The sequence below is a fragment of the Gymnoscopelus microlampas genome (assembly GCF_963454915.1).
Source record: "Gymnoscopelus microlampas genome assembly, chromosome: 21".
NCBI classification, from domain to species: domain Eukaryota; kingdom Metazoa; phylum Chordata; class Actinopteri; order Myctophiformes; family Myctophidae; genus Gymnoscopelus; species Gymnoscopelus microlampas.
The window spans coordinates 21,756,642-21,783,312 of NC_139958.1; the positions used below are offsets into that span (position 1 = coordinate 21,756,642).

At 39.3% G+C, this 26,671-nt stretch overlaps 1 protein-coding gene across 1 annotated transcript in view; it reads left to right on the forward strand.

Moving 5' to 3' along the window:
- zdhhc8a (zDHHC palmitoyltransferase 8a) overlaps positions 1-17,050 on the forward strand; it is a 41,596-nt gene extending 24,546 nt beyond the window's left edge. The window contains exon 10 of the mRNA XM_084046519.1: positions 14,872-17,050. Within this exon, the coding sequence (XP_083902645.1) occupies positions 14,872-16,173 (1,302 nt within the window). The 3' untranslated portion in view covers positions 16,174-17,050. The remainder of the gene's footprint in view (positions 1-14,871) is intronic.
- The last annotated feature ends 9,621 nt before the right edge of the window (positions 17,051-26,671 follow it).

A 26,671-nucleotide genomic window follows, 5' to 3' on the forward strand; every position in this document is an offset into this window, starting at 1 on the left:
CGCCAACATTCAAAAACTCTGAACTTTTAAAGGAGTACAATTCTAAAAATATGCAACATTTCAAAGATTCCTTTTCAGGCAAACATGTCCAGAGTAAGATGAACATTTTAAAGTATGAATGAGGTTACTAGGCGTAAGTATGTAGTTGTAAGCCTGCCTTTAAATGTCCATTGCCGCATCGACAATGAATGAAACCAGGTTTCCTGGTGGAACTTTTAAAGGAGTACAATTCTAAAACTATGCAACATTTCAAAGATTCCTTTTCAGGCAAACATGTCCAGAGTAAGATGAACATTTTAAAGTATGAATGAGGTTACTAGGCGTTAGTATGTACTTGGGGCAACGGATAAATTGACTGATATCCGTAGAATAACTTGTAGGAGTGTCCTGGTTCAAATCCAGTCACCACCTTAGTAACTGAAACCGAATCTGGCCAATTCGGTCTCTTCGGACAGACGCTCTACCAGTTTAGCTATGCTGTTGGCTGAGAGTTACAGGTTTCCTGGTGGAACTTTTAAAGGAGTACAATTCTAAAACTATGCAACATTTCAAAGATTCCTTTTCAGGCAAACATGTCCAGAGTAAGACGAACATTTTAAAGTATGAATGAGGTTACTAGGCGTAAGTATGTAGTTGTAAGCCTGCCTTTAAATGTCCATTGCCGCATCGACAATGAATGGGGCGCTTAAAGTTAAATATCTCCAAAACTACAAATGATTTCAAAAGAAAAAATCTCAAGCATGCATGTCCACAGTAAGGTGGAATTTTTGAACTGTGAATGGAGTTTCTAGGTGAACGTGTTTTTTTGAGGTCCCTATAGCCTAACCCTAACCTTCCATCCGCCTCCATTCTAAATCTCTGAACTTTTAAAGGAGTACAATTCTAAAACTATGCAACATTTCAAAGATTCCTTTTCAGGCAAACATGTCCAGAGTAAGACGAACATTTTAAAGTATGAATGAGGTTACTAGGCGTAAGTATGTAGTTGTAAGCCTGCCTTTAAATGTCCATTGCCGCATCGACAATGAATGGGGCGCTTAAAGTTAAATATCTCCAAAACTACAAATGATTTCAAAAGAAAAAATCTCAAGCATGCATGTCCACAGTAAGGTGGAATTTTTGAACTGTGAATGGAGTTTCTAGGTGAACGTGTTTTTTTGAGGTCCCTATAGCCTAACCCTAACCTTCCATCCGCCTCCATTCTAAATCTCTGAACTTTTAAAGGAGTACAATTCTAAAACTATGCAACATTTCAAAGATTCCTTTTCAGGCAAACATGTCCAGAGTAAGACGAACATTTTAAAGTATGAATGAGGTTACTAGGCGTAAGTATGTAGTTGTAAGCCTGCCTTTAAATGTCCATTGCCGCATCGACAATGAATGGGGCGCTTAAAGTTAAATATCTCCAAAACTACAAATGATTTCAAAAGAAAAAATCTCAAGCATGCATGTCCACAGTAAGGTGGAATTTTTGAACTGTGAATGGAGTTTCTAGGTGAACGTGTTTTTTTGAGGTCCCTATAGCCTAACCCTAACCTTCCATCCGCCTCCATTCTAAATCTCTGAACTTTTAAAGGAGTACAATTCTAAAACTATGCAACATTTCAAAGATTCCTTTTCAGGCAAACATGTCCAGAGTAAGACGAACATTTTAAAGTATGAATGAGGTTACTAGGCGTAAGTATGTAGTTGTAAGCCTGCCTTTAAATGTCCATTGCCGCATCGACAATGAATGGGGCGCTTAAAGTTAAATATCTCCAAAACTACAAATGATTTCAAAAGAAAAAATCTCAAGCATGCATGTCCACAGTAAGGTGGAATTTTTTAACTGTGAATGGAGTTTCTAGGTGAACGTGTTTTTTTGAGGTCCCTATAGCCTAACCCTAACCTTCCATCCGCCTCCATTCTAAATCTCTGAACTTTTAAAGGAGTACAATTCTAAAACTATGCAACATTTCAAAGATTCCTTTTCAGGCAAACATGTCCAGAGTAAGACGAACATTTTAAAGTATGAATGAGGTTACTAGGCGTAAGTATGTAGTTGTAAGCCTGCCTTTAAATGTCCATTGCCGCATCGACAATGAATGGGGCGCTTAAAGTTAAATATCTCCAAAACTACAAATGATTTCAAAAGAAAAAATCTCAAGCATGCATGTCCACAGTAAGGTGGAATTTTTGAACTGTGAATGGAGTTTCTAGGTGAACGTGTTTTTTTGAGGTCCCTATAGCCTAACCCTAACCTTCCATCCGCCTCCATTCTAAATCTCTGAACTTTTAAAGGAGTACAATTCTAAAACTATGCAACATTTCAAAGATTCCTTTTCAGGCAAACATGTCCAGAGTAAGACGAACATTTTAAAGTATGAATGAGGTTACTAGGCGTAAGTATGTAGTTGTAAGCCTGCCTTTAAATGTCCATTGCCGCATCGACAATGAATGGGGCGCTTAAAGTTAAATATCTCCAAAACTACAAATGATTTCAAAAGAAAAAATCTCAAGCATGCATGTCCACAGTAAGGTGGAATTTTTGAACTGTGAATGGAGTTTCTAGGTGAACGTGTTTTTTTGAGGTCCCTATAGCCTAACCCTAACCTTCCATCCGCCTCCATTCTAAATCTCTGAACTTTTAAAGGAGTACAATTCTAAAACTATGCAACATTTCAAAGATTCTTTTTCAGGCAAACATGTCCAGAGTAAGACGAACATTTTAAAGTATGAATGAGGTTACTAGGCGTAAGTATGTAGTTGTAAGCCTGCCTTTAAATGTCCATTGCCGCATCGACAATGAATGGGGCGCTTAAAGTTAAATATCTCCAAAACTACAAATGATTTCAAAAGAAAAAATCTCAAGCATGCATGTCCACAGTAAGGTGGAATTTTTGAACTGTGAATGGAGTTTCTAGGTGAACGTGTTTTTTTGAGGTCCCTATAGCCTAACCCTAACCTTCCATCCGCCTCCATTCTAAATCTCTGAACTTTTAAAGGAGTACAATTCTAAAACTATGCAACATTTCAAAGATTCCTTTTCAGGCAAACATGTCCAGAGTAAGACGAACATTTTAAAGTATGAATGAGGTTACTAGGCGTAAGTATGTAGTTGTAAGCCTGCCTTTAAATGTCCATTGCCGCATCGACAATGAATGGGGCGCTTAAAGTTAAATATCTCCAAAACTACAAATGATTTCAAAAGAAAAAATCTCAAGCATGCATGTCCACAGTAAGGTGGAATTTTTGAACTGTGAATGGAGTTTCTAGGTGAACGTGTTTTTTTGAGGTCCCTATAGCCTAACCCTAACCTTCCATCCGCCTCCATTCTAAATCTCTGAACTTTTAAAGGAGTACAATTCTAAAACTATGCAACATTTCAAAGATTCCTTTTCAGGCAAACATGTCCAGAGTAAGACGAACATTTTAAAGTATGAATGAGGTTACTAGGCGTAAGTATGTAGTTGTAAGCCTGCCTTTAAATGTCCATTGCCGCATCGACAATGAATGGGGCGCTTAAAGTTAAATATCTCCAAAACTACAAATGATTTCAAAAGAAAAAATCTCAAGCATGCATGTCCACAGTAAGGTGGAATTTTTGAACTGTGAATGGAGTTTCTAGGTGAACGTGTTTTTTTGAGGTCCCTATAGCCTAACCCTAACCTTCCATCCGCCTCCATTCTAAATCTCTGAACTTTTAAAGGAGTACAATTCTAAAACTATGCAACATTTCAAAGATTCTTTTTCAGGCAAACATGTCCAGAGTAAGACGAACATTTTAAAGTATGAATGAGGTTACTAGGCGTAAGTATGTAGTTGTAAGCCTGCCTTTAAATGTCCATTGCCGCATCGACAATGAATGGGGCGCTTAAAGTTAAATATCTCCAAAACTACAAATGATTTCAAAAGAAAAAATCTCAAGCATGCATGTCCACAGTAAGGTGGAATTTTTGAACTGTGAATGGAGTTTCTAGGTGAACGTGTTTTTTTGAGGTCCCTATAGCCTAACCCTAACCTTCCATCCGCCTCCATTCTAAATCTCTGAACTTTTAAAGGAGTACAATTCTAAAACTATGCAACATTTCAAAGATTCCTTTTCAGGGAAACATGTCCAGAGTAAGACGAACATTTTAAAGTATGAATGAGGTTACTAGGCGTAAGTATGTAGTTGTAAGCCTGCCTTTAAATGTCCATTGCCGCATCGACAATGAATGGGGCGCTTAAAGTTAAATATCTCCAAAACTACAAATGATTTCAAAAGAAAAAATCTCAAGCATGCATGTCCACAGTAAGGTGGAATTTTTGAACTGTGAATGGAGTTTCTAGGTGAAAGTGTTTTTTTGAGGTCCCTATAGCCTAACCCTAACCTTCCATCCGCCTCCATTCTAAATCTCTGAACTTTTAAAGGAGTACAATTCTAAAACTATGCAACATTTCAAAGATTCTTTTTCAGGCAAACATGTCCAGAGTAAGACGAACATTTTAAAGTATGAATGAGGTTACTAGGCGTAAGTATGTAGTTGTAAGCCTGCCTTTAAATGTCCATTGCCGCATCGACAATGAATGGGGCGCTTAAAGTTAAATATCTCCAAAACTACAAATGATTTCAAAAGAAAAAATCTCAAGCATGCATGTCCACAGTAAGGTGGAATTTTTGAACTGTGAATGGAGTTTCTAGGTGAACGTGTTTTTTTGAGGTCCCTATAGCCTAACCCTAACCTTCCATCCGCCTCCATTCTAAATCTCTGAACTTTTAAAGGAGTACAATTCTAAAACTATGCAACATTTCAAAGATTCCTTTCCTTCCTTGAGTCTTGGGACTCATGGCCCAAAAGAGAAATTTGATGTCTCCGCGGGAGTAATTGGTTCGACTCAAGACTCTTTTGGGTCTTGAGTCTTGGGAAAGAAAAAAAAGTGTGCCAGTTGGATTTGAACCAGGAATCTTCTGGTTGCAAGTCCTGTATCTAAACCACTGCACCACAGAGGTCCTTACATGTTCTGTTGACTTGCGTGGAATTTGTCTGAAAGATTATATAAAGGTAAAAGCCCCAGGTAAAAGTTAGAAAGATGTCCTTGGGAGATTTGAACTCAGGACCTTCAGTGTGTAAGGCCTGAATCTTAACCACTGCTCCATCATGGTACATACTTTCTATGGTGTCTTACACGCTGTTCAGTGAAAGATCAGATAAAGGTGCAAGAGTCAGGTATTTGTTGGAGACCTGTCCTGGTTGGATTTGAACCGGTAACCTTCTGGTTGCAGGTCCTGTATCTAAACCACTGCACCACAGAGGTTCTGACTTATTCTGTTAACTTAGCCTTGAAAACTTTGTACCCTTTTCCCTTTAAATATCCATTGCCATTGACAATGCATTAGGCGCTTAAAGTTAAATATTTCAAAAACTACAAATCATTTCAAAGTAAAACATCTCAAGGATGCATGTCCACAGAAGGGGGAATTTTTGAACTGTGAATGGAGTTTCTAGGTGAAAGTGTTTTTTTGGGGTCCCAAAACCTTCCATCCGCCAACATTCAAAAACTCTGAACTTTTAAAGGAGTACAATTCTAAAAATATGCAACATTTCAAAGATTCCTTTTCAGGCAAACATGTCCAGAGTAAGATGAACATTTTAAAGTATGAATGAGGTTACTAGGCGTAAGTATGTAGTTGTAAGCCTGCCTTTAAATGTCCATTGCCGCATCGACAATGAATGAAACCAGGTTTCCTGGTGGAACTTTTAAAGGAGTACAATTCTAAAACTATGCAACATTTCAAAGATTCCTTTTCAGGCAAACATGTCCAGAGTAAGATGAACATTTTAAAGTATGAATGAGGTTACTAGGCGTTAGTATGTACTTGGGGCAACGGATAAATTGACTGATATCCGTAGAATAACTTGTAGGAGTGTCCTGGTTCAAATCCAGTCACCACCTTAGTAACTGAAACCGAATCTGGCCAATTCGGTCTCTTCGGACAGACGCTCTACCAGTTTAGCTATGCTGTTGGCTGAGAGTTACAGGTTTCCTGGTGGAACTTTTAAAGGAGTACAATTCTAAAACTATGCAACATTTCAAAGATTCCTTTTCAGGCAAACATGTCCAGAGTAAGACGAACATTTTAAAGTATGAATGAGGTTACTAGGCGTAAGTATGTAGTTGTAAGCCTGCCTTTAAATGTCCATTGCCGCATCGACAATGAATGGGGCGCTTAAAGTTAAATATCTCCAAAACTACAAATGATTTCAAAAGAAAAAATCTCAAGCATGCATGTCCACAGTAAGGTGGAATTTTTGAACTGTGAATGGAGTTTCTAGGTGAACGTGTTTTTTTGAGGTCCCTATAGCCTAACCCTAACCTTCCATCCGCCTCCATTCTAAATCTCTGAACTTTTAAAGGAGTACAATTCTAAAACTATGCAACATTTCAAAGATTCCTTTTCAGGCAAACATGTCCAGAGTAAGACGAACATTTTAAAGTATGAATGAGGTTACTAGGCGTAAGTATGTAGTTGTAAGCCTGCCTTTAAATGTCCATTGCCGCATCGACAATGAATGGGGCGCTTAAAGTTAAATATCTCCAAAACTACAAATGATTTCAAAAGAAAAAATCTCAAGCATGCATGTCCACAGTAAGGTGGAATTTTTGAACTGTGAATGGAGTTTCTAGGTGAACGTGTTTTTTTGAGGTCCCTATAGCCTAACCCTAACCTTCCATCCGCCTCCATTCTAAATCTCTGAACTTTTAAAGGAGTACAATTCTAAAACTATGCAACATTTCAAAGATTCCTTTTCAGGCAAACATGTCCAGAGTAAGACGAACATTTTAAAGTATGAATGAGGTTACTAGGCGTAAGTATGTAGTTGTAAGCCTGCCTTTAAATGTCCATTGCCGCATCGACAATGAATGGGGCGCTTAAAGTTAAATATCTCCAAAACTACAAATGATTTCAAAAGAAAAAATCTCAAGCATGCATGTCCACAGTAAGGTGGAATTTTTGAACTGTGAATGGAGTTTCTAGGTGAACGTGTTTTTTTGAGGTCCCTATAGCCTAACCCTAACCTTCCATCCGCCTCCATTCTAAATCTCTGAACTTTTAAAGGAGTACAATTCTAAAACTATGCAACATTTCAAAGATTCCATTTCAGGCAAACATGTCCAGAGTAAGACGAACATTTTAAAGTATGAATGAGGTTACTAGGCGTAAGTATGTAGTTGTAAGCCTGCCTTTAAATGTCCATTGCCGCATCGACAATGAATGGGGCGCTTAAAGTTAAATATCTCCAAAACTACAAATGATTTCAAAAGAAAAAATCTCAAGCATGCATGTCCACAGTAAGGTGGAATTTTTGAACTGTGAATGGAGTTTCTAGGTGAACGTGTTTTTTTGAGGTCCCTATAGCCTAACCCTAACCTTCCATCCGCCTCCATTCTAAATCTCTGAACTTTTAAAGGAGTACAATTCTAAAACTATGCAACATTTCAAAGATTCTTTTTCAGGCAAACATGTCCAGAGTAAGACGAACATTTTAAAGTATGAATGAGGTTACTAGGCGTAAGTATGTAGTTGTAAGCCTGCCTTTAAATGTCCATTGCCGCATCGACAATGAATGGGGCGCTTAAAGTTAAATATCTCCAAAACTACAAATGATTTCAAAAGAAAAAATCTCAAGCATGCATGTCCACAGTAAGGTGGAATTTTTGAACTGTGAATGGAGTTTCTAGGTGAACGTGTTTTTTTGAGGTCCCTATAGCCTAACCCTAACCTTCCATCCGCCTCCATTCTAAATCTCTGAACTTTTAAAGGAGTACAATTCTAAAACTATGCAACATTTCAAAGATTCCTTTTCAGGGAAACATGTCCAGAGTAAGACGAACATTTTAAAGTATGAATGAGGTTACTAGGCGTAAGTATGTAGTTGTAAGCCTGCCTTTAAATGTCCATTGCCGCATCGACAATGAATGGGGCGCTTAAAGTTAAATATCTCCAAAACTACAAATGATTTCAAAAGAAAAAATCTCAAGCATGCATGTCCACAGTAAGGTGGAATTTTTGAACTGTGAATGGAGTTTCTAGGTGAAAGTGTTTTTTTGAGGTCCCAAATTCGTCCATCGACCTCCATTCTAAATCTCTGAACTTTTAAAGGAGTACAATTCTAAAACTATTAAACATTTCAAAGATTCCCTTTCAGGCAAACATGTTCACAGTAAGATGAACATTTTAAAGTTTGAATGGGGTTTCTATTCTATATATGACATTTTGAATCATTACAGTCAGTTCACCTTCTTTTGGGTCTTGAGTCGAACCAATTACTCCCGCGGAGACATCAAATTTCTCTTTTGGGCCTTGAGTCTTGGGACTCATGGCCCAAAAGAGAAATGTAATGTCTCCGCGGGAGTAATCGGTTCGACTCAAGACTCTTTTGGGTCTTGAGTCTTGGGAAAGAAAAAAAAGTGTGCCAGTTGGATTTGAACCAGGAATCTTCTGGTTGCAAGTCCTGTATCTAAACCACTGCACCACAGAGGTCCTTACATGTTCTGTTGACTTGCGTGGAATTTGTCTGAAAGATTATATAAAGGTAAAAGCCCCAGGTAAAAGTTAGAAAGATGTCCTTGCGAGATTTGAACTCAGGACCTTCAGTGTGTAAGGCCTGAATCTTAACCACTGCTCCATCATGGTACATACTTTCTATGGTGTCTTACACGCTGTTCAGTGAAAGATCAGATAAAGGTGCAAGAGTCAGGTATTTGTTGGAGACCTGTCCTGGTTGGATTTGAACCGGTAACCTTCTGGTTGCAGGTCCTGTATCTAAACCACTGCACCACAGAGGTTCTGACTTATTCTGTTAACTTAGCCTTGAAAACTTTGTACCCTTTTCCCTTTAAATATCCATTGCCATTGACAATGCATTAGGCGCTTAAAGTTAAATATTTCAAAAACTACAAATCATTTCAAAGTAAAACATCTCAAGGATGCATGTCCACAGAAGGGGGAATTTTTGAACTGTGAATGGAGTTTCTAGGTGAAAGTGTTTTTTTGAGGTCCCAAAACCTTCCATCCGCCAACATTCAAAAACTCTGAACTTTTAAAGGAGTACAATTCTAAAAATATGCAACATTTCAAAGATTCCTTTTCAGGCAAACATGTCCAGAGTAAGATGAACATTTTAAAGTATGAATGAGGTTACTAGGCGTAAGTATGTAGTTGTAAGCCTGCCTTTAAATGTCCATTGCCGCATCGACAATGAATGAAACCAGGTTTCCTGGTGGAACTTTTAAAGGAGTACAATTCTAAAACTATGCAACATTTCAAAGATTCCTTTTCAGGCAAACATGTCCAGAGTAAGATGAACATTTTAAAGTATGAATGAGGTTACTAGGCGTAAGTATGTACTTGGGGCAACGGATAAATTGACTGATATCCGTAGAATAACTTGTAGGAGTGTCCTGGTTCAAATCCAGTCACCACCTTAGTAACTGAAACCGAATCTGGCCAATTCGGTCTCTTCGGACAGACGCTCTACCAGTTTAGCTATGCTGTTGGCTGAGAGTTACAGGTTTCCTGGTGGAACTTTTAAAGGAGTACAATTCTAAAACTATGCAACATTTCAAAGATTCCTTTTCAGGCAAACATGTCCAGAGTAAGACGAACATTTTAAAGTATGAATGAGGTTACTAGGCGTAAGTATGTAGTTGTAAGCCTGCCTTTAAATGTCCATTGCCGCATCGACAATGAATGGGGCGCTTAAAGTTAAATATCTCCAAAACTACAAATGATTTCAAAAGAAAAAATCTCAAGCATGCATGTCCACAGTAAGGTGGAATTTTTGAACTGTGAATGGAGTTTCTAGGTGAACGTGTTTTTTTGAGGTCCCTATAGCCTAACCCTAACCTTTCATCCGCCTCCATTCTAAATCTCTGAACTTTTAAAGGAGTACAATTCTAAAACTATGCAACATTTCAAAGATTCCTTTTCAGGCAAACATGTCCAGAGTAAGACGAACATTTTAAAGTATGAATGAGGTTACTAGGCGTAAGTATGTAGTTGTAAGCCTGCCTTTAAATGTCCATTGCCGCATCGACAATGAATGGGGCGCTTAAAGTTAAATATCTCCAAAACTACAAATGATTTCAAAAGAAAAAATCTCAAGCATGCATGTCCACAGTAAGGTGGAATTTTTGAACTGTGAATGGAGTTTCTAGGTGAACGTGTTTTTTTGAGGTCCCTATAGCCTAACCCTAACCTTCCATCCGCCTCCATTCTAAATCTCTGAACTTTTAAAGGAGTACAATTCTAAAACTATGCAACATTTCAAAGATTCCTTTTCAGGCAAACATGTCCAGAGTAAGACGAACATTTTAAAGTATGAATGAGGTTACTAGGCGTAAGTATGTAGTTGTAAGCCTGCCTTTAAATGTCCATTGCCGCATCGACAATGAATGGGGCGCTTAAAGTTAAATATCTCCAAAACTACAAATGATTTCAAAAGAAAAAATCTCAAGCATGCATGTCCACAGTAAGATGGAATTTTTGAACTGTGAATGGAGTTTCTAGGTGAACGTGTTTTTTTGAGGTCCCTATAGCCTAACCCTAACCTTCCATCCGCCTCCATTCTAAATCTCTGAACTTTTAAAGGAGTACAATTCTAAAACTATGCAACATTTCAAAGATTCCTTTTCAGGCAAACATGTCCAGAGTAAGACGAACATTTAAAGTATGAATGAGGTTACTAGGCGTAAGTATGTAGTTGTAAGCCTGCCTTTAAATGTCCATTGCCGCATCGACAATGAATGGGGCGCTTAAAGTTAAATATCTCCAAAACTACAAATGATTTCAAAAGAAAAAATCTCAAGCATGCATGTCCACAGTAAGGTGGAATTTTTGAACTGTGAATGGAGTTTCTAGGTGAACGTGTTTTTTTGAGGTCCCTATAGCCTAACCCTAACCTTCCATCCGCCTCCATTCTAAATCTCTGAACTTTTAAAGGAGTACAATTCTAAAACTATGCAACATTTCAAAGATTCTTTTTCAGGCAAACATGTCCAGAGTAAGACGAACATTTTAAAGTATGAATGAGGTTACTAGGCGTAAGTATGTAGTTGTAAGCCTGCCTTTAAATGTCCATTGCCGCATCGACAATGAATGGGGCGCTTAAAGTTAAATATCTCCAAAACTACAAATGATTTCAAAAGAAAAAATCTCAAGCATGCATGTCCACAGTAAGGTGGAATTTTTGAACTGTGAATGGAGTTTCTAGGTGAACGTGTTTTTTTGAGGTCCCTATACCCTAACCCTAACCTTCCATCCGCCTCCATTCTAAATCTCTGAACTTTTAAAGGAGTACAATTCTAAAACTATGCAACATTTCAAAGATTCCTTTTCAGGCAAACATGTCCAGAGTAAGATGAACATTTTAAAGTATGAATGAGGTTACTAGGCGTAAGTATGTAGTTGTAAGCCTGCCTTTAAATGTCCATTGCCGCATCGACAATGAATGGGGCGCTTAAAGTTAAATATCTCAAAAACTACAAATGATTTCAAAAGAAAAAATCTCAAGCATGCATGTCCACAGTAAGGTGGAATTTTTGAACTGTGAATGGAGTTTCTAGGTGAACGTGTTTTTTTTAGGTCCCTATAGCCTAACCCTAACCTTCCATCCGCCTCCATTCTAAATCTCTGAACTTTTAAAGGAGTACAATTCTAAAACTATGCAACATTTCAAAGATTCTTTTTCAGGCAAACATGTCCAGAGTAAGACGAACATTTTAAAGTATGAATGAGGTTACTAGGCGTAAGTATGTAGTTGTAAGCCTGCCTTTAAATGTCCATTGCCGCATCGACAATGAATGGGGCGCTTAAAATCTGTGAACTTTTAAAGGAGTACAATTCTAAAACTATTAAACATTTCAAAGATTCCCTTTCAGGCAAACATGTCCACAGTAAGATGAACATTTTAAAGGTTGAATGGGGTTTCTTGGACAGACGCTCTACCAGTTGAGCTATGCTGTTGGCTGAGAGTTACACGTTTCCTGGTGGTTTTAACTTGTTTTTCTAGAAGTTATTCTGCAAAGGGAAGCATCACGAAGGATATCAGTCAATTTATCCGTTGCCCCAAGTTACCGGGGACACATGACTCGGAGTGGGAATCGAACCCACTCAAGGAAAGAATCATAGGAAAGACATCAATGTGATTTGAACTCATGGCCTCTGGATCATGAATGCTGCGTCTCAACCCATTGAGCTAACAGATGGCTGACAAGTACAGCCTTCCTGGTAGTTTTCAGTTGATCTTCTGGAAGCCAGTCTGCAAAGGAAAGAATCATAGGAAAGACATCAATGGGATTTGAACTCATGGCCTCTGGATCATGTAAACTGCGTCTCAACCCATTGAGCTAACAGATGGCTGACAAGTACAGCCTTCCTGGTGCTTTGACTTGAACAACAAACAAGACAAATAACTTTAAAAAAATGTGTTACAGCATAAATATAAATCTTTTTCATGGGGGGCCCTGACACTACATCTTTTCACATTGGGGTCCACTGCCCAAATACATGTCAATTTGGGGGGTTGACAACAAAACGTTTCAGAACCACAGATTCCAAGGAAACAGCTGTAGGTGAATGGATAGAGTCACTGACTAGTGAGCCGCAGGTAACAGGTTCAAGCCTCAGCTACAGCAGCAAGTCAGGATGTCAAATCAAATAAGTATTATTAGGAGTGAAATGGTTGTGTTTCTTCACCCCAACTGCACATGACAGCAGTTTTATATCAGTTTACATGTACGTTATTTTCAGTGATGAAGACAAACCGCACAGACGTTCACTGTACTTTAGTACATTTTGTAAACTTATGACTCTGAGTAGAGTAAAATATCTATAAATCCTTAGTACATGTTATTATGTGCCCTATAGTAAAGTGAAGACAGTTCATCATTTACAACTGTCTGTTAATGTGACTTTCTCCTTACCTGTTGCAAACTACCTGGCTTTCATGAATGCAGATTCCAAACAATTACTAGAATTATCTTTCATGTTTAATATATGATTCGTAAGACATTCGTAAAGAGTGTGTTGACCATTTGCTAACGTTATCATGGGCCTTGTTGTAAAGTGAAGACTATGCATTATTATTTCATGTTTAACAGTGATTAGTAAAACATGTGACATCAAAAAGTGGCAAAAGTAACGTTATATAGTATACAAGTATATAACAATTTATTAAGATATAAAATGTAGCAACTCTTGGCCACAGCACACACACTGACATTTAAACAAAGAAATTAATCACAACAGAATCACAGAGTAGCAGCTTGGAGCCTCTGCAGTCACCACCTCCCAGTGCAAGTTAGCTTTAGCTGCTAAGCTAAACTGCTAAGCATGGAGGACATTACTAGCCTACACATCAAAACAAACATTGTGGATACAAACAGCCACCATCAAAATACCCCCTAGTCATAATGCTACTTCATGTGTGTAAGATTAGCCATTTTATGTTACCTCGATCACCTGCAACAAGACAGTTAAAACACATAAAACATGAATTAGACATATTTCTGTCCAGTCTGCAACTGCATCACTGTTCACTTCCTCCCTAGTAGGCTACTGCAGGTGTAATGCAGGTAATCAGTGTGTTGCCAGATTTTGCAAAAGAAACAAGCGGACAGGTCTATGAAAACAAGCCCAAAAGAAGCAACTAGGCTCAGGCTCATGATAACGTCTGCAAATGGTTTACATACTCTTTACGAATGTCTTACGCATCATTTGCTTAACATGAATGATAATTCTAGTAATTGTTTGGTGTCTGCATTCATGAAAGCCAGGTAGTTTGCAACAGGTAAGGAGAAAGTCCACATTAACAGACAGTCATAAATGATGAACTGTCTTCACTTTACTGTAGGGCACATAATAACATGTACAAAGGATTTATAGATATTTTAGGAATGTTTTACAAAGCATGTTAAACATGAACAAACACATTAACAGACAGTTGTAAATGATGAACTGTCTTCACTTTACTATAGGGCACATAATAACATGTACTAAGGATTTATAGATACTTTAGGAATGTTTAACAAAGCATATGTTAAACATGAACAAGCTACCAATAGCTTGTATATATTATGTAACATCAGTTACAAATGATTTAATAATCATTTACAGATGTATTATACATGGCTTATTCATGAATAGTTACTAATACCTTTATAGATGATTTGTAACCGTAGTTATAAAGGTTTTAGTAATCATTTACGAATGTCAATAAACAGGTTGTTAATGATTTGTTAATAGTCTACAAACTGCTTATAAACGTTTATAAATGCTTTAGAATGGGTCGTTACAAATGATTTAATAATCTTTTACAGATGTATATAAATGGCTTATTCATGAATAGTTCACTACTTACTAATACTTTACAAATGATTTGTAACTGTAGTTATAAAGGTTTAGTAATCATTTACAAATGTCAACAAACAGGTTGTTAATGATTTGTTAATAGTCTACAAACTACTTATAAACGTTTATAAATGCTTTATAACGGGTCATTATTGTAAAGTGCTACCTAGTTTTCTTATTTATTGTATACTGTAATTGAAGTTAAATGTTATTTTCATATACTGAAGCTTAATATACTGTACCTTAATTTAAATGTTTTAAAGTTATTTGTGTTTATGTATTTGCTTGCTTTTAAGATAGAAAGTTTTTAAAATTGATATCAACATTTTGAACTTTAGTTTTTTGTACAAAATATTGTTCAAAATATTGGTCGGACTCTCCAAAATCAGGATTGGCATCGGACCCAAAAATCTGGCATCTAATGTGATTCTTGTGATCAGATTTTGGGATTGTTCTGTTGGCATCTGACTATTATGTAATGCTTGTGTTTTGTACAGCTGGCGAAGACATCAGACCAACAAGGGAACAGTAGAGGTGCTGCCCTCACCACTGAACCCAAACACAGCCCTGGGAGAGTCAACCAGTACGACAACCTGCTAGTGCAGCAACCTTTCCAGGCCAACCCTATCTCCAGCCCACTACATGTAAATTCTCTCACCCTCAATTCACGCTCCCTCTCACTAAAACATGGCTATCACCATGGCAACAAGTCCCAGTTGCCGACTATGCATTCTGAGGGTCTAGTGTGCACTCCCATGCCAAGCATGTTCCCTTCATCCAATGTGCTGGCCAACCGCAGCAACAGCGTGTCCTATGACAGCCTCATTAACCCTGGAGACCCTCATCTCCTGGCACAGAGGGGGGTACCTTCAGTGGCCTACCACACCCACTTCATGACCCTGGGCCCAGATGGGACTGTAATGCAGCGATCATCCCCGCATGCCTATAGTCCAGTGTTTATGGGGGTCAGCAGACAGTCTCCTCAACCCAGAGACCCTTCACCCTCTCTGCAGGGCCTCGCCTCTAGAGACAACTCACCCTCTTTTCAGGGTCTCATCCAGAGGGACCATTCTCCGTCTTTTCAAGGGTTGATTCCCAGGGATTTTTCACCGCAGGGCATAACCTCACGAGCCCACACCCCACCGGGTCTAACATTGCGAAATATCCAGACGCAGAGCTTGACCTCCCGAGAACTCGGTCCACAGGGCCTGACTCCTCAGAAGTCTCCTGCTGCTCGGTATGACACTTTGACAAAAAACATCATGGCGTCCATCCAGGAGAGGAGGGAACTAGAGGAGAGGGAGAGGATGCTGCGTATGCAAGCCAGGTCGCAGGCTATCTACGGCTCGGATCATGCAGGTGTTTATGACATCCCTATTAGGCGCAGCCTGCCGCCAGACGGCATCCGTCCCGTGGGTTCTCGTGGACCGACTCCCCCAGCTTACGGCTCCCGGGAATTCATGATGAGCACCGGCATCCTTGGATACGGGATAAGGAGTTCGCCGCTCTCCAGTTGTTCCGCCTCTTCTCTTCCTCGCGGCCCCAAGACGTCGAACTCCCCACTGCAGAGTAGCAGCAGCGGCAGCTTGCAAAGCAAGGCCAGGTCCTCCTCCCCGGCTTTCGGTGGTTCAGACAGACAGACTCAAGTGCTCCCCATGTCCACGTCCACCCTACCCCGCATCCCCTCCACCTCCACCTCCACCTCATCAGCCATCTCCTACTACGGCATCGCAAAACGATCCTCTCTCAACTACAACTCAGAAGGGAAGGACTCCACTCCTGTGGGAGATCTGAAATGAGAAACATTCTATGTTATGATGTTTGTGAAAATGACACTACTACAGTATGCAGTGATAGGCTGTGATTAGGGCTGGGCAATAAATTGATATTATATTGATATTGTGACCTGAGACTAGAAATCCTCTGGGATTTTGGATATCATAATATTGTGATATGACTTAAGCGTTGCCTTTTCCTGGTTTTAATCACTTACGCCCTATTTATATTTTCATAAACTGTCTGAAAAGATCTAGATTGCTCTCTCTAGATTGAAAGCATTAAAAAAAATCTAAATAATTTAAACATCATCACTATATTGATCTTGAGGTATTCGGGTAAAGATATTGTGATATTTCATCGCCCAGCCCTAACTGAGATACTCAGAGGTTGGTTCCCAACAGAGTGTAAATAGGTTTGTTCCTGCATGCAAGGCTGTGTGAGAAACATCTATGTGCTGTGACAGAGGCCATTTTTGTAAATGGATCTTGCACATAAACTTTCTCTGTGTTGAATGATGGTCTCTGTCTGGGGTTGGGTCCGAAATCACATACTAACATACTACATACTACACAGTAGGCTATTTTCAGCCTACTGTTTAGTATCTACTGAGCAGTAGGGCTTCACTTCAGACACACTAAAAGTCATGTGGCACACTAAATGATATGTTAATATGTGATTTCGGACAGGGCTTCTGAATTTAGTGTGTATCTCATGTACTATTTAGTAGCTACTAAACTTTTGGACATACTAAAAAGTAATTTGGCATCCTAAATAGTATGTGTGATTTCAGACTATGTTACAAAATAGGCAATTTAAAAGGGTGATTCTCAGGATAGCTGTTCCTCCTCTTGCAGACAAATACAGTATCTATAACCTCAGTTAGAGCAGAGGAGCAGTGTGGTGAATACAGATGACCTTATTGTTTGTTTGTTTGTTTGTTTCTTTTAATATTGCTTTTGCGAAACGATGTGTATTTGTTTTTTGTCTTGATAAAGAAAAATCCCCTATTTAGTAATATTTTGTATGTGTTTGTATGAATAAAATGATTTGTTCATTTGTAAATTCTATCCGTATTTTTCCCCCCTATTGATTTATCTTACAATGTTCATCAGAGTGTGAATGTCCATGTGACCATAACGAGGGCTTGGAGCACAAAGGGCTTTTGTGAGATTTATATACAGTACTGTATCATTTTAAAGGTCTCTATGAGCTCTATCAGATGGTAAAAGAATATGGTCATTATAATTTTTACTTTTTAAAATAAAGGCTGAAAACCTTCAATTGAGTAGAACGCAAAAGTGCATTGAACTTGGAGCGCAAAAGGCATAAGTGCAGGTCATGTGCATTGAGTTTGGAGCGCTAAAGGCGTGCAGTTCAAGTGCATTTACACCACTGAGCAATTCATACAAGATGACGCAGTTAAGGCAAGGAATACAGAATTATACGGCAGAAGATGTCAGTATCATATGTCAGTATCATGGTCAGACAAAATAAATATTCACCGGGACCAAGATTCAATCCCACAATCTTCTGGTTATGGAACATCAGCTTTTCTCTTGCGCCACCAGTCATTCCTAATAATTTAGATGTTGGAAATTAACACCTCTCACCTTGACAGGTTGACTGAATCTCCAAATACATCCACTAACTAATTTCTTAGTTTTATGACCAAAACTATAGCAGTTTTAATCAACCAGAACTATAGTTTTTTGTAATCAAGTACAGTGGCTGTTATTGTCACTTTGGATCATCAGATTAAAACATTTGGTGGCTATAGAGTTTTCAACTAGTAGTTTCTCAAACAGTGTTGTATTTAAATAGTTTAGAAACATTTTAAAAACACAAATATTTTATGGGGGTCCACATCCACGGCCAAATACATTAAAATGGGGGTCCTTGACATAGAACAATGCATTGATTTTTTTCAGCCAGCAGGTGTCGTGAAAACAACATGAAACTTACTGAGGTCTGGCCTGGACCTCGTGTAGACGTCGTAGGCACGGCGTATCGGCGTAGTGTAAAATGTCTGGTTGGTTTTTGGGTTTTTTGGTCGTTTCTGAGGTCTGACCTGGACGTCGCATAGACGTCGTATGAACGGCGTGTCGGCGTTGTTGTATGGAAGGACGTCAGTGTTGCCATATTTTGTGAGAGAAATAAGCAACCAGGTCTAGGAAAACAAGACCACAATTATAAGCAACGTACCTGCATATGCATCGCCTATTATCTACAAGCTCACAACGCGTCGCTTGTAGATCTGCTATTTTCAAACACTCTTGCAATAAAAATGTGCAATATAATATTGAACTTTTCTTTGACCAAAAATAAATATTAACCGGGACCCAAATTCAAACCCGCAATCTTCTAGCTGAGGAACCTCAGCTTTTCTCTTGCACCACCAGGCATTTCTGATTACAAAGATGTTTGAAGTTAATACCTCTCACCAAAATCGTCCCCCCAAAAACCTGTTAGGAGTACGTTTCAGGCAATTTAGAGTTGATTGGTAGTACTTTGTAGTGACTTTTTTTTTGGTCCCTAACATTCATCGAGCTCTGGACTTAGTAAATTTTCTTTTTTCACCATTGGGTCACTACCGAAACGAAAGTTTGGCACTACCGAAACGAAAGTTAAATCCGAAAAAATCACTAAGTGTGGAGGCCAAAATCGTCCCCCCAAAAACCTGTTAGGAGTACGTTTCAGGCAATTTAGAGTTGATTGGTAGTACTTTGTAGTGACTTTTTTTTTTGGTCCCTAACATTCATCGAGCTCTGGACTTAGTAAATTTTCTTTTTTCACCATTGGGTCACTACCGAAACGAAAGTTTGGCACTACCGAAACGAAAGTTAAATCCGAAAAAATCACTAAGTGTGGAGGCCAAAATCGTCCCCCCAAAAACCTGTTAGGAGTACGTTTCAGGCAATTTAGAGTTGATTGGTAGTACTTTGTAGTGACTTTTTTTTTTGGTCCCTAACATTCATCGAGCTCTGGACTTAGTACATTTTCTTTTTTCACCATTGGGTCACTACCGAAACGAAAGTTTGGCACTACCGAAACGAAAGTTAAATCCGAAAAAATCACTAAGTGTGGAGGCCAAAATCGTCCCCCCAAAAACCTGTTAGGAGTACGTTTCAGGCAATTTAGAGTTGATTGCTTTGTAGTGACTTTTGTTTTTGGTCCCTAACATTCATCGAGCTCTGGACTTAGTAAATTTTCTTTTTTCACCATTGGGTCACTACCGAAACGAAAGTTTGGCACTACCGAAACGAAAGTTAAATCCGAAAAAGTGGGTCACTACCGAAACGAAAGTTTGGCACTACCGAAACGAAAGTTAAATCCAAAAAAATCACTAAGTGTGGAGGCGAAACCTTGACAGAATGATTGAATCTGCATACACTAATACACACTAATACATAACAGGAGATTTTTTTCCCAGGGGGGGGGGGGGGCTCTTGACCACGCATAATATAAAGGTAATATCAAATACATTGTAAAAAAAAAAGAGAGACATGACGCTTTATTAGCAAGACAGTCTTTTATTATATTATTCCTTGTTTTGCTGGTTTCCCCTGAAACCCCTTTACTGTTACAGAGTAGAACTGCCTTAGAATCTAGGCTACTGTTGATGTGGCCATAGCTGAATGGTTAAAGAACCTGCTTGACAAGCTATAAATTCCAAGGTCGATCCCAGACCTCGGCAAAATGTGTCAAAGTGTCCCTGAACAAGACACATGAAAGAATAGTTCACCCAAAAAATACTTATTTTCTATCAATTACACACTCCATGTTACACACACTTGTTTTTGACACATTCCTGAGCACAGACTCAGACATATTGGTGCATGGCGCATATAATAGGCATTGTTGATTAGTAGGCGATAATTCCAATATTCACTATACACTCCTCATGTTTAAGCCTAACTGAATTATATATTTATGGACTTGTATATAAATTGTATATATTTTTGGACGACTTGTGCATTTCATTTGTCGGCAATACTTTGCCACGCTTTCTCCCTGGATCCATTTATTGCGGCCTTGCTTATTATACATTTTACTTCCTCGTATGATTCCGGGGAGACATCAAATTTCTCTTTTGGGTCTTGAGTCGAACCAATTACTCCCGCGGAGATATCAAATTTCTCTTTTGGGCCTTGAGTCTTGGGACTCAGGGCCCAAAAGAGAAATTTGATGTCTCCGCGGGAGTAATTGGTTCGACTCAAGATTCTTTTGGGTCTTGAGTCTTGGGAAAGAAAAAAAACATGCATCAGTTGGATTTGAACAGGGAACCTTCTGGTTACAAGTCCTGTAATCTCTCAAGAACAGATTCCGACCTGCGGTGGAATCTGTCGGAGCGGTTCGTCCTAACCAGTGCGCATTGGATACAAGTGGGCGTGCCTTCAGATCAGGAAGTGGGCCGCGCTTTACCCAATCAAATGTAGTGGGCGGGATTCACGTGTCCATCCACCATGATCCACCCTCCCCCCCTCGAAACTAGCCGAAACTAATTTAACAATAGCGTCCTCGGAGCGGACAAAACCACGGAAAGATATTCACATTTTAAATTACTCTTTCATCATAGAAACAAGTGGGCTTATAACCAAAACCATCCATGTTCTCTGGGAGAAGTGGTGTTAGTGTTCCGTGTAGAAATATTGTTAGTGGGAATGAAAACATGGTCGCACCAACCGGAAGTGATGCGCTATAGGCAGACATGAAACCGGTGTTTCCCTGCGCTCTAGTCTAACATTATACTCCTGCCAGACTCCACAGAATATCAGAAAAGCAGAGGTCGCTGTTTTTCATTTTCTGTGGGGTCTGGCTACGCGAGACTACAAGTCCTGTATCTACACCACTGCACCACAGAGGTCCTTACCTGTTCTGTTGACTTGGGTCAAATTTTCTCAAAGATTATATAAAGGTAAAAGCCCCAGGTAAAAGTTAGAAAGATGTCCTTGCGGTATTTGAACTCAGGACCTTCAGTATGCAAGGTCTGAATCTTCACCACCACTAAACCATGGTACATACTTTCTATGGTCTCTTTCACACTCTTTAGTGAAAGATCAGATAAAGGCGCAAGAGTCAGGTATTGGATGGAAACCTGTCCTGGTTGGATTTGAACCAGTAACCTTCTGGTTGCAAGTCCTGTATCTAAACCACTGCACCACAGAGGTTCTGACTTGTTCTGTTAACACATTGGCTCCCAGAATTATTTATTTATTTTCTACAGTAGACTGCCAGACTTTTTCAATGAAAAAATAAAAGTACTCAGGAGCCGAGATACAGAATTTTTAAGTTTTAAGTTAACAAGGAAGTGGATGGGAGTCTAAATCTTCGAAAAATCATATGTCCTTGGTCTTTGGGTCAAATCTAAAAAAGAAATATATATATATATATTTTTTTTTTAAAAGAACGCAGATCTGATAATTGGTTCGACTCAAGACTCTTCTGAGAAATTTGATGTCTGTTTGTGAACCACTGCCATTTAGAACAGTGGTTTTCAACCTTTTTCATGCCAAGGACCCCTAAATTGATATACATTTGGCCGCGGACCCCCATCTGAAAATGTTTTGTGCCAGGGACCCCCATAATCAAAGATTTGAGTTAAAAATGTAGATATATTTTAAAAAATATGCACACATTTTCAAGATTTTTCAAAAATAGCTGATCTACAAGCTCATAGCGCGGCACTCTGTGCGCTGAATAGCCAAAGCTAAGTTGTTCAAAATGATTGTGACGCTATCAGTGGCGTACCCACCGTAGAAAATGAAGTAAAAGACTGACTGAAAAAGAGGCAGTGAAAAAAATCCAAACAGAATAGTGGCTGTCGGACCATTAGCCCGCCTCCTCGTCCATTCACGTGGGCAGGCAGCTAATCACCACCGTATCCATTCAGCAGAGCGACCCTCGCCTATATAGTGATGCAAATGTATGCCTTTGTCTTCATGGGGTACCAGGAGTGCCAAGGCAGGGGTGGGGGTCTGGGCCATCACCTGTACTCACCTGGCATAAAAGGGGCTCTGAGAGCAGCTTGAGCCAGTTCAAAATAGGAGAAATAGAAGAACAGGAGAAATGGTCAAATAACAGGCGTTTCCTGGTGAAAACAGGAGAGTTGGCAGGTATGAGATACACCTGCTGAGGGCCCAATGGTGTGGTGTGCTTGATGGGTTTCCTCTGCTACAGACAGTTCGCAGGTTCAAGTCCCATGCCATCAAGGTATAACACCAGAATACCACCAGAATACAGAAACACATAAACAAATAGTCCCCATGAAATTCCATTCCAAGAGATTAAGATTACAATTACGATTACACCATTTTGGTTGTGTCAGGTAGGTGACATCCTCTCACACTGGAGCAAGTATTTAAAATCCAAAGATTAGGTTTTATTCAAGTAGATAAGCACAATGGAACTGTTGTCAGGATTAAAGTGTGTGGCATCATTACAGTTGCCCCGACTTCTATAATATCACAGACCTGATATAAATGTCTTTATCAGTGGTGGACAGTCACTAAGCACATTTACTTGAGTATTGTAGCCTACTTAAGTATTTTTCAAGTATTTGTACTTCAGTGTTTGTATTATTGGATGCTTATAACTTTCACTCCACTACATTTCAAACACACATGTCAGGCCATGTCACAGGGGTGTCAGGACCTGTCACAGCCCTGTCATAGGGATGTCAGGCCCTTCTCACAGCATTTTGTGACAGGGATGTCAGGCCTTGTCTCAGGGCCTGAAAGCCATGTGACAGGGCCGGACATTCCTGTGAGAGGGCTGGTAACATGTTACCATGGTAACATACTACTGTAACAGTCCAGTTTAATGTAAAATCTGATATTTGGAGATTTTATAAGCATAAACACAATAAACAATGAAAATAAAGTTTACATTTTAATTGGGTGTGGGGGGCGGTAAGGGACTTGGATATTGGAGAGGGGACACTGGTCCAAAAAGGTTGAGAAACCCTGATCTAGTGTATTCTTTCCAATGGTCTGTTTTGTACTATATTTGTATATGACGCCCTCTAGTGACAATTGTTGAGAGAAAGTGTCAAGACAGATATCAGATATACAAAGATATGTCCAAATCAGCCTAATTCATAGCATATCATAGGGAACCATAATACTATAGTATTTATTTTATGACCTATTGTATTGGTACAAACTCCAATACAGTGGTTGCAAATTCTTTTTATTTTTTTGTTTTTTTCAGAAGTTGATTGAAGTTCCATTCATTTCAATCCATTAATTTTACGTCAGCCAAGAGAGCTATTGACAAGTAGCCCTGCCTACTTATCAACCAATAAGTAAGATGCCCTCCCAGCACCAGGGTTCTCTTTGGACCATTTAATTGTTTAATGCTTGATTAATCTTGGAATCTTAATGCGTGCCCACAAATGCATATTAATGACTGGCATTAATTTGATCCAGTTCCACAACTGGAAATCCTCCCAAGAACACATTAGATACACATCATATCGACATAGATAATACCGTATTGTATTTCTGTTTTTTGTATTTTTTTGTTTATGAGTTTATGTAAACAGGAGACAACAGAAGAAAAAGAAAAATCCATATACTGTACGATTCATGACTTCAGACAAATATCCTTGGCTGTGAAAATATGCTTCTGCATTTAGATATTCAATAACCCAGTACATGGAGATACCTAATCCTTTCATCCAGTTGATTTGGTAATGTACAGTAGTATCATAGAGGTTAGTGTAAAGATCTCTTTTTTTTTATTGCATAGGAGACCAGCTTTGGTCTTTTAAAAATAATAATGCATCTTTCTCCTAATTGATGTGTTGTGGAAGATCAGAAGATCAACAAAGGCCTCCACCTCCAACAAGTTCTGTCAGAATGTGTCTATAAATGGGCCCATGCATGTACATGAATCAGAAATGGAATCTCACAGACACGAATTATAAGGTTTCGATCAGTGGTTCTCAAAGTGGGGTCTGGGGGACCCCCAGGGTTCCTTGAAAGGTTCCAGGGGGATCTAGTCAATGTGGCATCAAAATCAGTTAGGCTACATGAGCTATTTGAAATTAGCCGATCTACAAGCTCACAATGCGTCACATCGCGATGCGCTGTGAGTGAGCTTGCAGATCTGCTCTTTTCAAAACAAATAGAAATGTGACATAAATCTTACATGGGGGCCCCTGGCACAATCTATTTCCACCACTGGTTTAGATGAACCAATTAACAATAATTCATTAGCCAAGCATTAGGTTTCTAATCAGCACATTAACATTTCTGTCTGTTTGGTTTGGTTGGTGAAATCATTATTTTTCTGAGCTGTAAAGTGGCTTGTGTGAAGCAACAGTGCTGGAGTGCAGTGTTTTTCTCTCAGTGATTGTTGCCATAGCCACAGTGTGACAATGCTACGAGAGTGTGCTGCAGCATGGGAAACATCAATTGCAAGCACAGACTGGGCTCTAATTTGCAAAATGCACAGCAAAATATAACAGGAAGCGTTTGACCTTTCCCCAATTATTAGTTTACAAATAACAGTCAAAGAAATTTTCTGTCCTTCGTTCCTCCGTTTTGTATAGTCCTCAACTAAATTTAGAATGTGCAGAAGAGCAACCTTTACAAAAGTTCTTGTAGTACTAGTCCACCTTCAGTCCGTATAGTGTCAGTAGTATTAGTCCCCCTTCAGTCCGTATAGTGTCAAACCAGGCAGAAAAGGCAGCAGAACCGCCTTTTCATCTCTTTAACTGCAGGTTGACAACTTACGTAGTTGTACTGGGCTCAAATAAATTAATACAAATTAGGAATTGTCCCTTTTCGATATACATTATGTAGTAAATGTGAACTGACTGAAGTTTAAAAATGTACTTACTTTCAAAGACATTGATCAAATATTGATCTCCAGTAGTGTGAGACATGGTTTTATAGCTACAGTACGGCCTGATAATGGTTATTTTATTCTTTATGTAGTGATACAGATTTTACTCACACCCTTCCATTCTGTCTTTCATCTCTCTTTCTGTCTCTGCGTCTGTCTGTCTGTCTGTCTGTCTGTCTCTCTCTCTCTCTCTCTCTCTCTCTCTCTCTCTCTCTCTCTCTCTCTCTCTCTCTCTCTCTCTCTCTCTCTCTCTCTCTCTCTGTCTGTCTGTGTGTCTGAGTCTCTCTGTCTCTGCCACTGCCTCTGTCTGTCTGCCCCTCTCTCTTGGTTTCTCTCTCTCTCTCTCTCTCTCTCTCTCTCTCTCTCTCTCTCTCTCTCTCTCTCTCTCTCTCTCTCTCTCTCTCTCTCTCTCTCTCTCTCTCTCTCTCTCTCTCTCTCTCTCTCTCTCTCTCTCTCTCTCTCTTTCCCTAGCCTGGAGTAAAATGGTAATGAGGGAAGCTGCTGTGGAGAGGGATTGCAGTTGGTTAAGCTAGAGGAGTATATAGCTCCACTGTGATATGCAGATTGTGCTATCTGAACTATCCTCCATCTTATACCGTGCTGCGTATACACAATTTCTGCATAGCAAATACAAATATTTAATTGAACTGTACTAGTCTAATCCCAGTTAGACACAATACAGGCCCAGATGATAAAAGGCCTGATCACCTTGAATGTTCACTGCACAGTAGATCTTAGAATGGCCTAGTTAAGCCAATATTAGCCGGCTCAATAGGTTGCTGTATTTGTCTGTGGAATAAAGACTATACAGTATCTCATGTCTCTTGAGAGACATTACATATTAGCCACATATGAACCCATGGCATCCCTTTTCTGATCTATAAGCTCGGCGAAGAGATTTGGTGTAGAGGTGGGGGAAAGGAACGGACCTAGAGCACTGGAGGACACGGTCTACTAAGTATAGGGTTTAAAAAGGTTGAACAATTATTAAAAGTAGGATCATTTCTGAGGACATGGCTGAGCGCTATCAAACTAGATCTTCATCCTAAAAAATCTGTCTATGATTCTCCTGATGTTGTGCACAGATGGGTGATTGGGTGACTGTCATTTTCAGCTGCAGTGCCATTGATGCATTTCATTTCCTCTCCAGGATCTGTGCTTATGATTAAGCACTTGCTGTGGTGACACTTGACATGGAGGATCTGTATAAATAACGCCCTGTCTCCTTGCTCCCTTGGAGGGCGGCGTGTTTTACATCCATTATTTATCACAATCCTGGGAGATGTGTGTCATGTATTATCTATTATACTGTTAGAACTTACATTCTTCTAATGTGGCACTGCTTCTTTTTGATGCAGATGATCCTGATTGGCAGCTACAGTACTGCTGTTCCTATATGAAGCTGGCCAACCAAGGCTGGCCAACCGCCATACTACAGTAGTAGTATGCAGAGTTTGATAAAAAACGAATCAAAACCCAAAACAGAAGGGGGCATACAAGGTCTTCATTGCATTGCGATGTTGTGAGCTTGCACATTTGCTTTTTTGGACCAATTTGCACAAAAATTGTTAAAATGTGACATCATCAAACATAAATATTAAACATGTCAGACAGTCTACATTTCCCAAAAGGAAATCCATGTATTTAATTTAGTCTGACCAGAGGCAG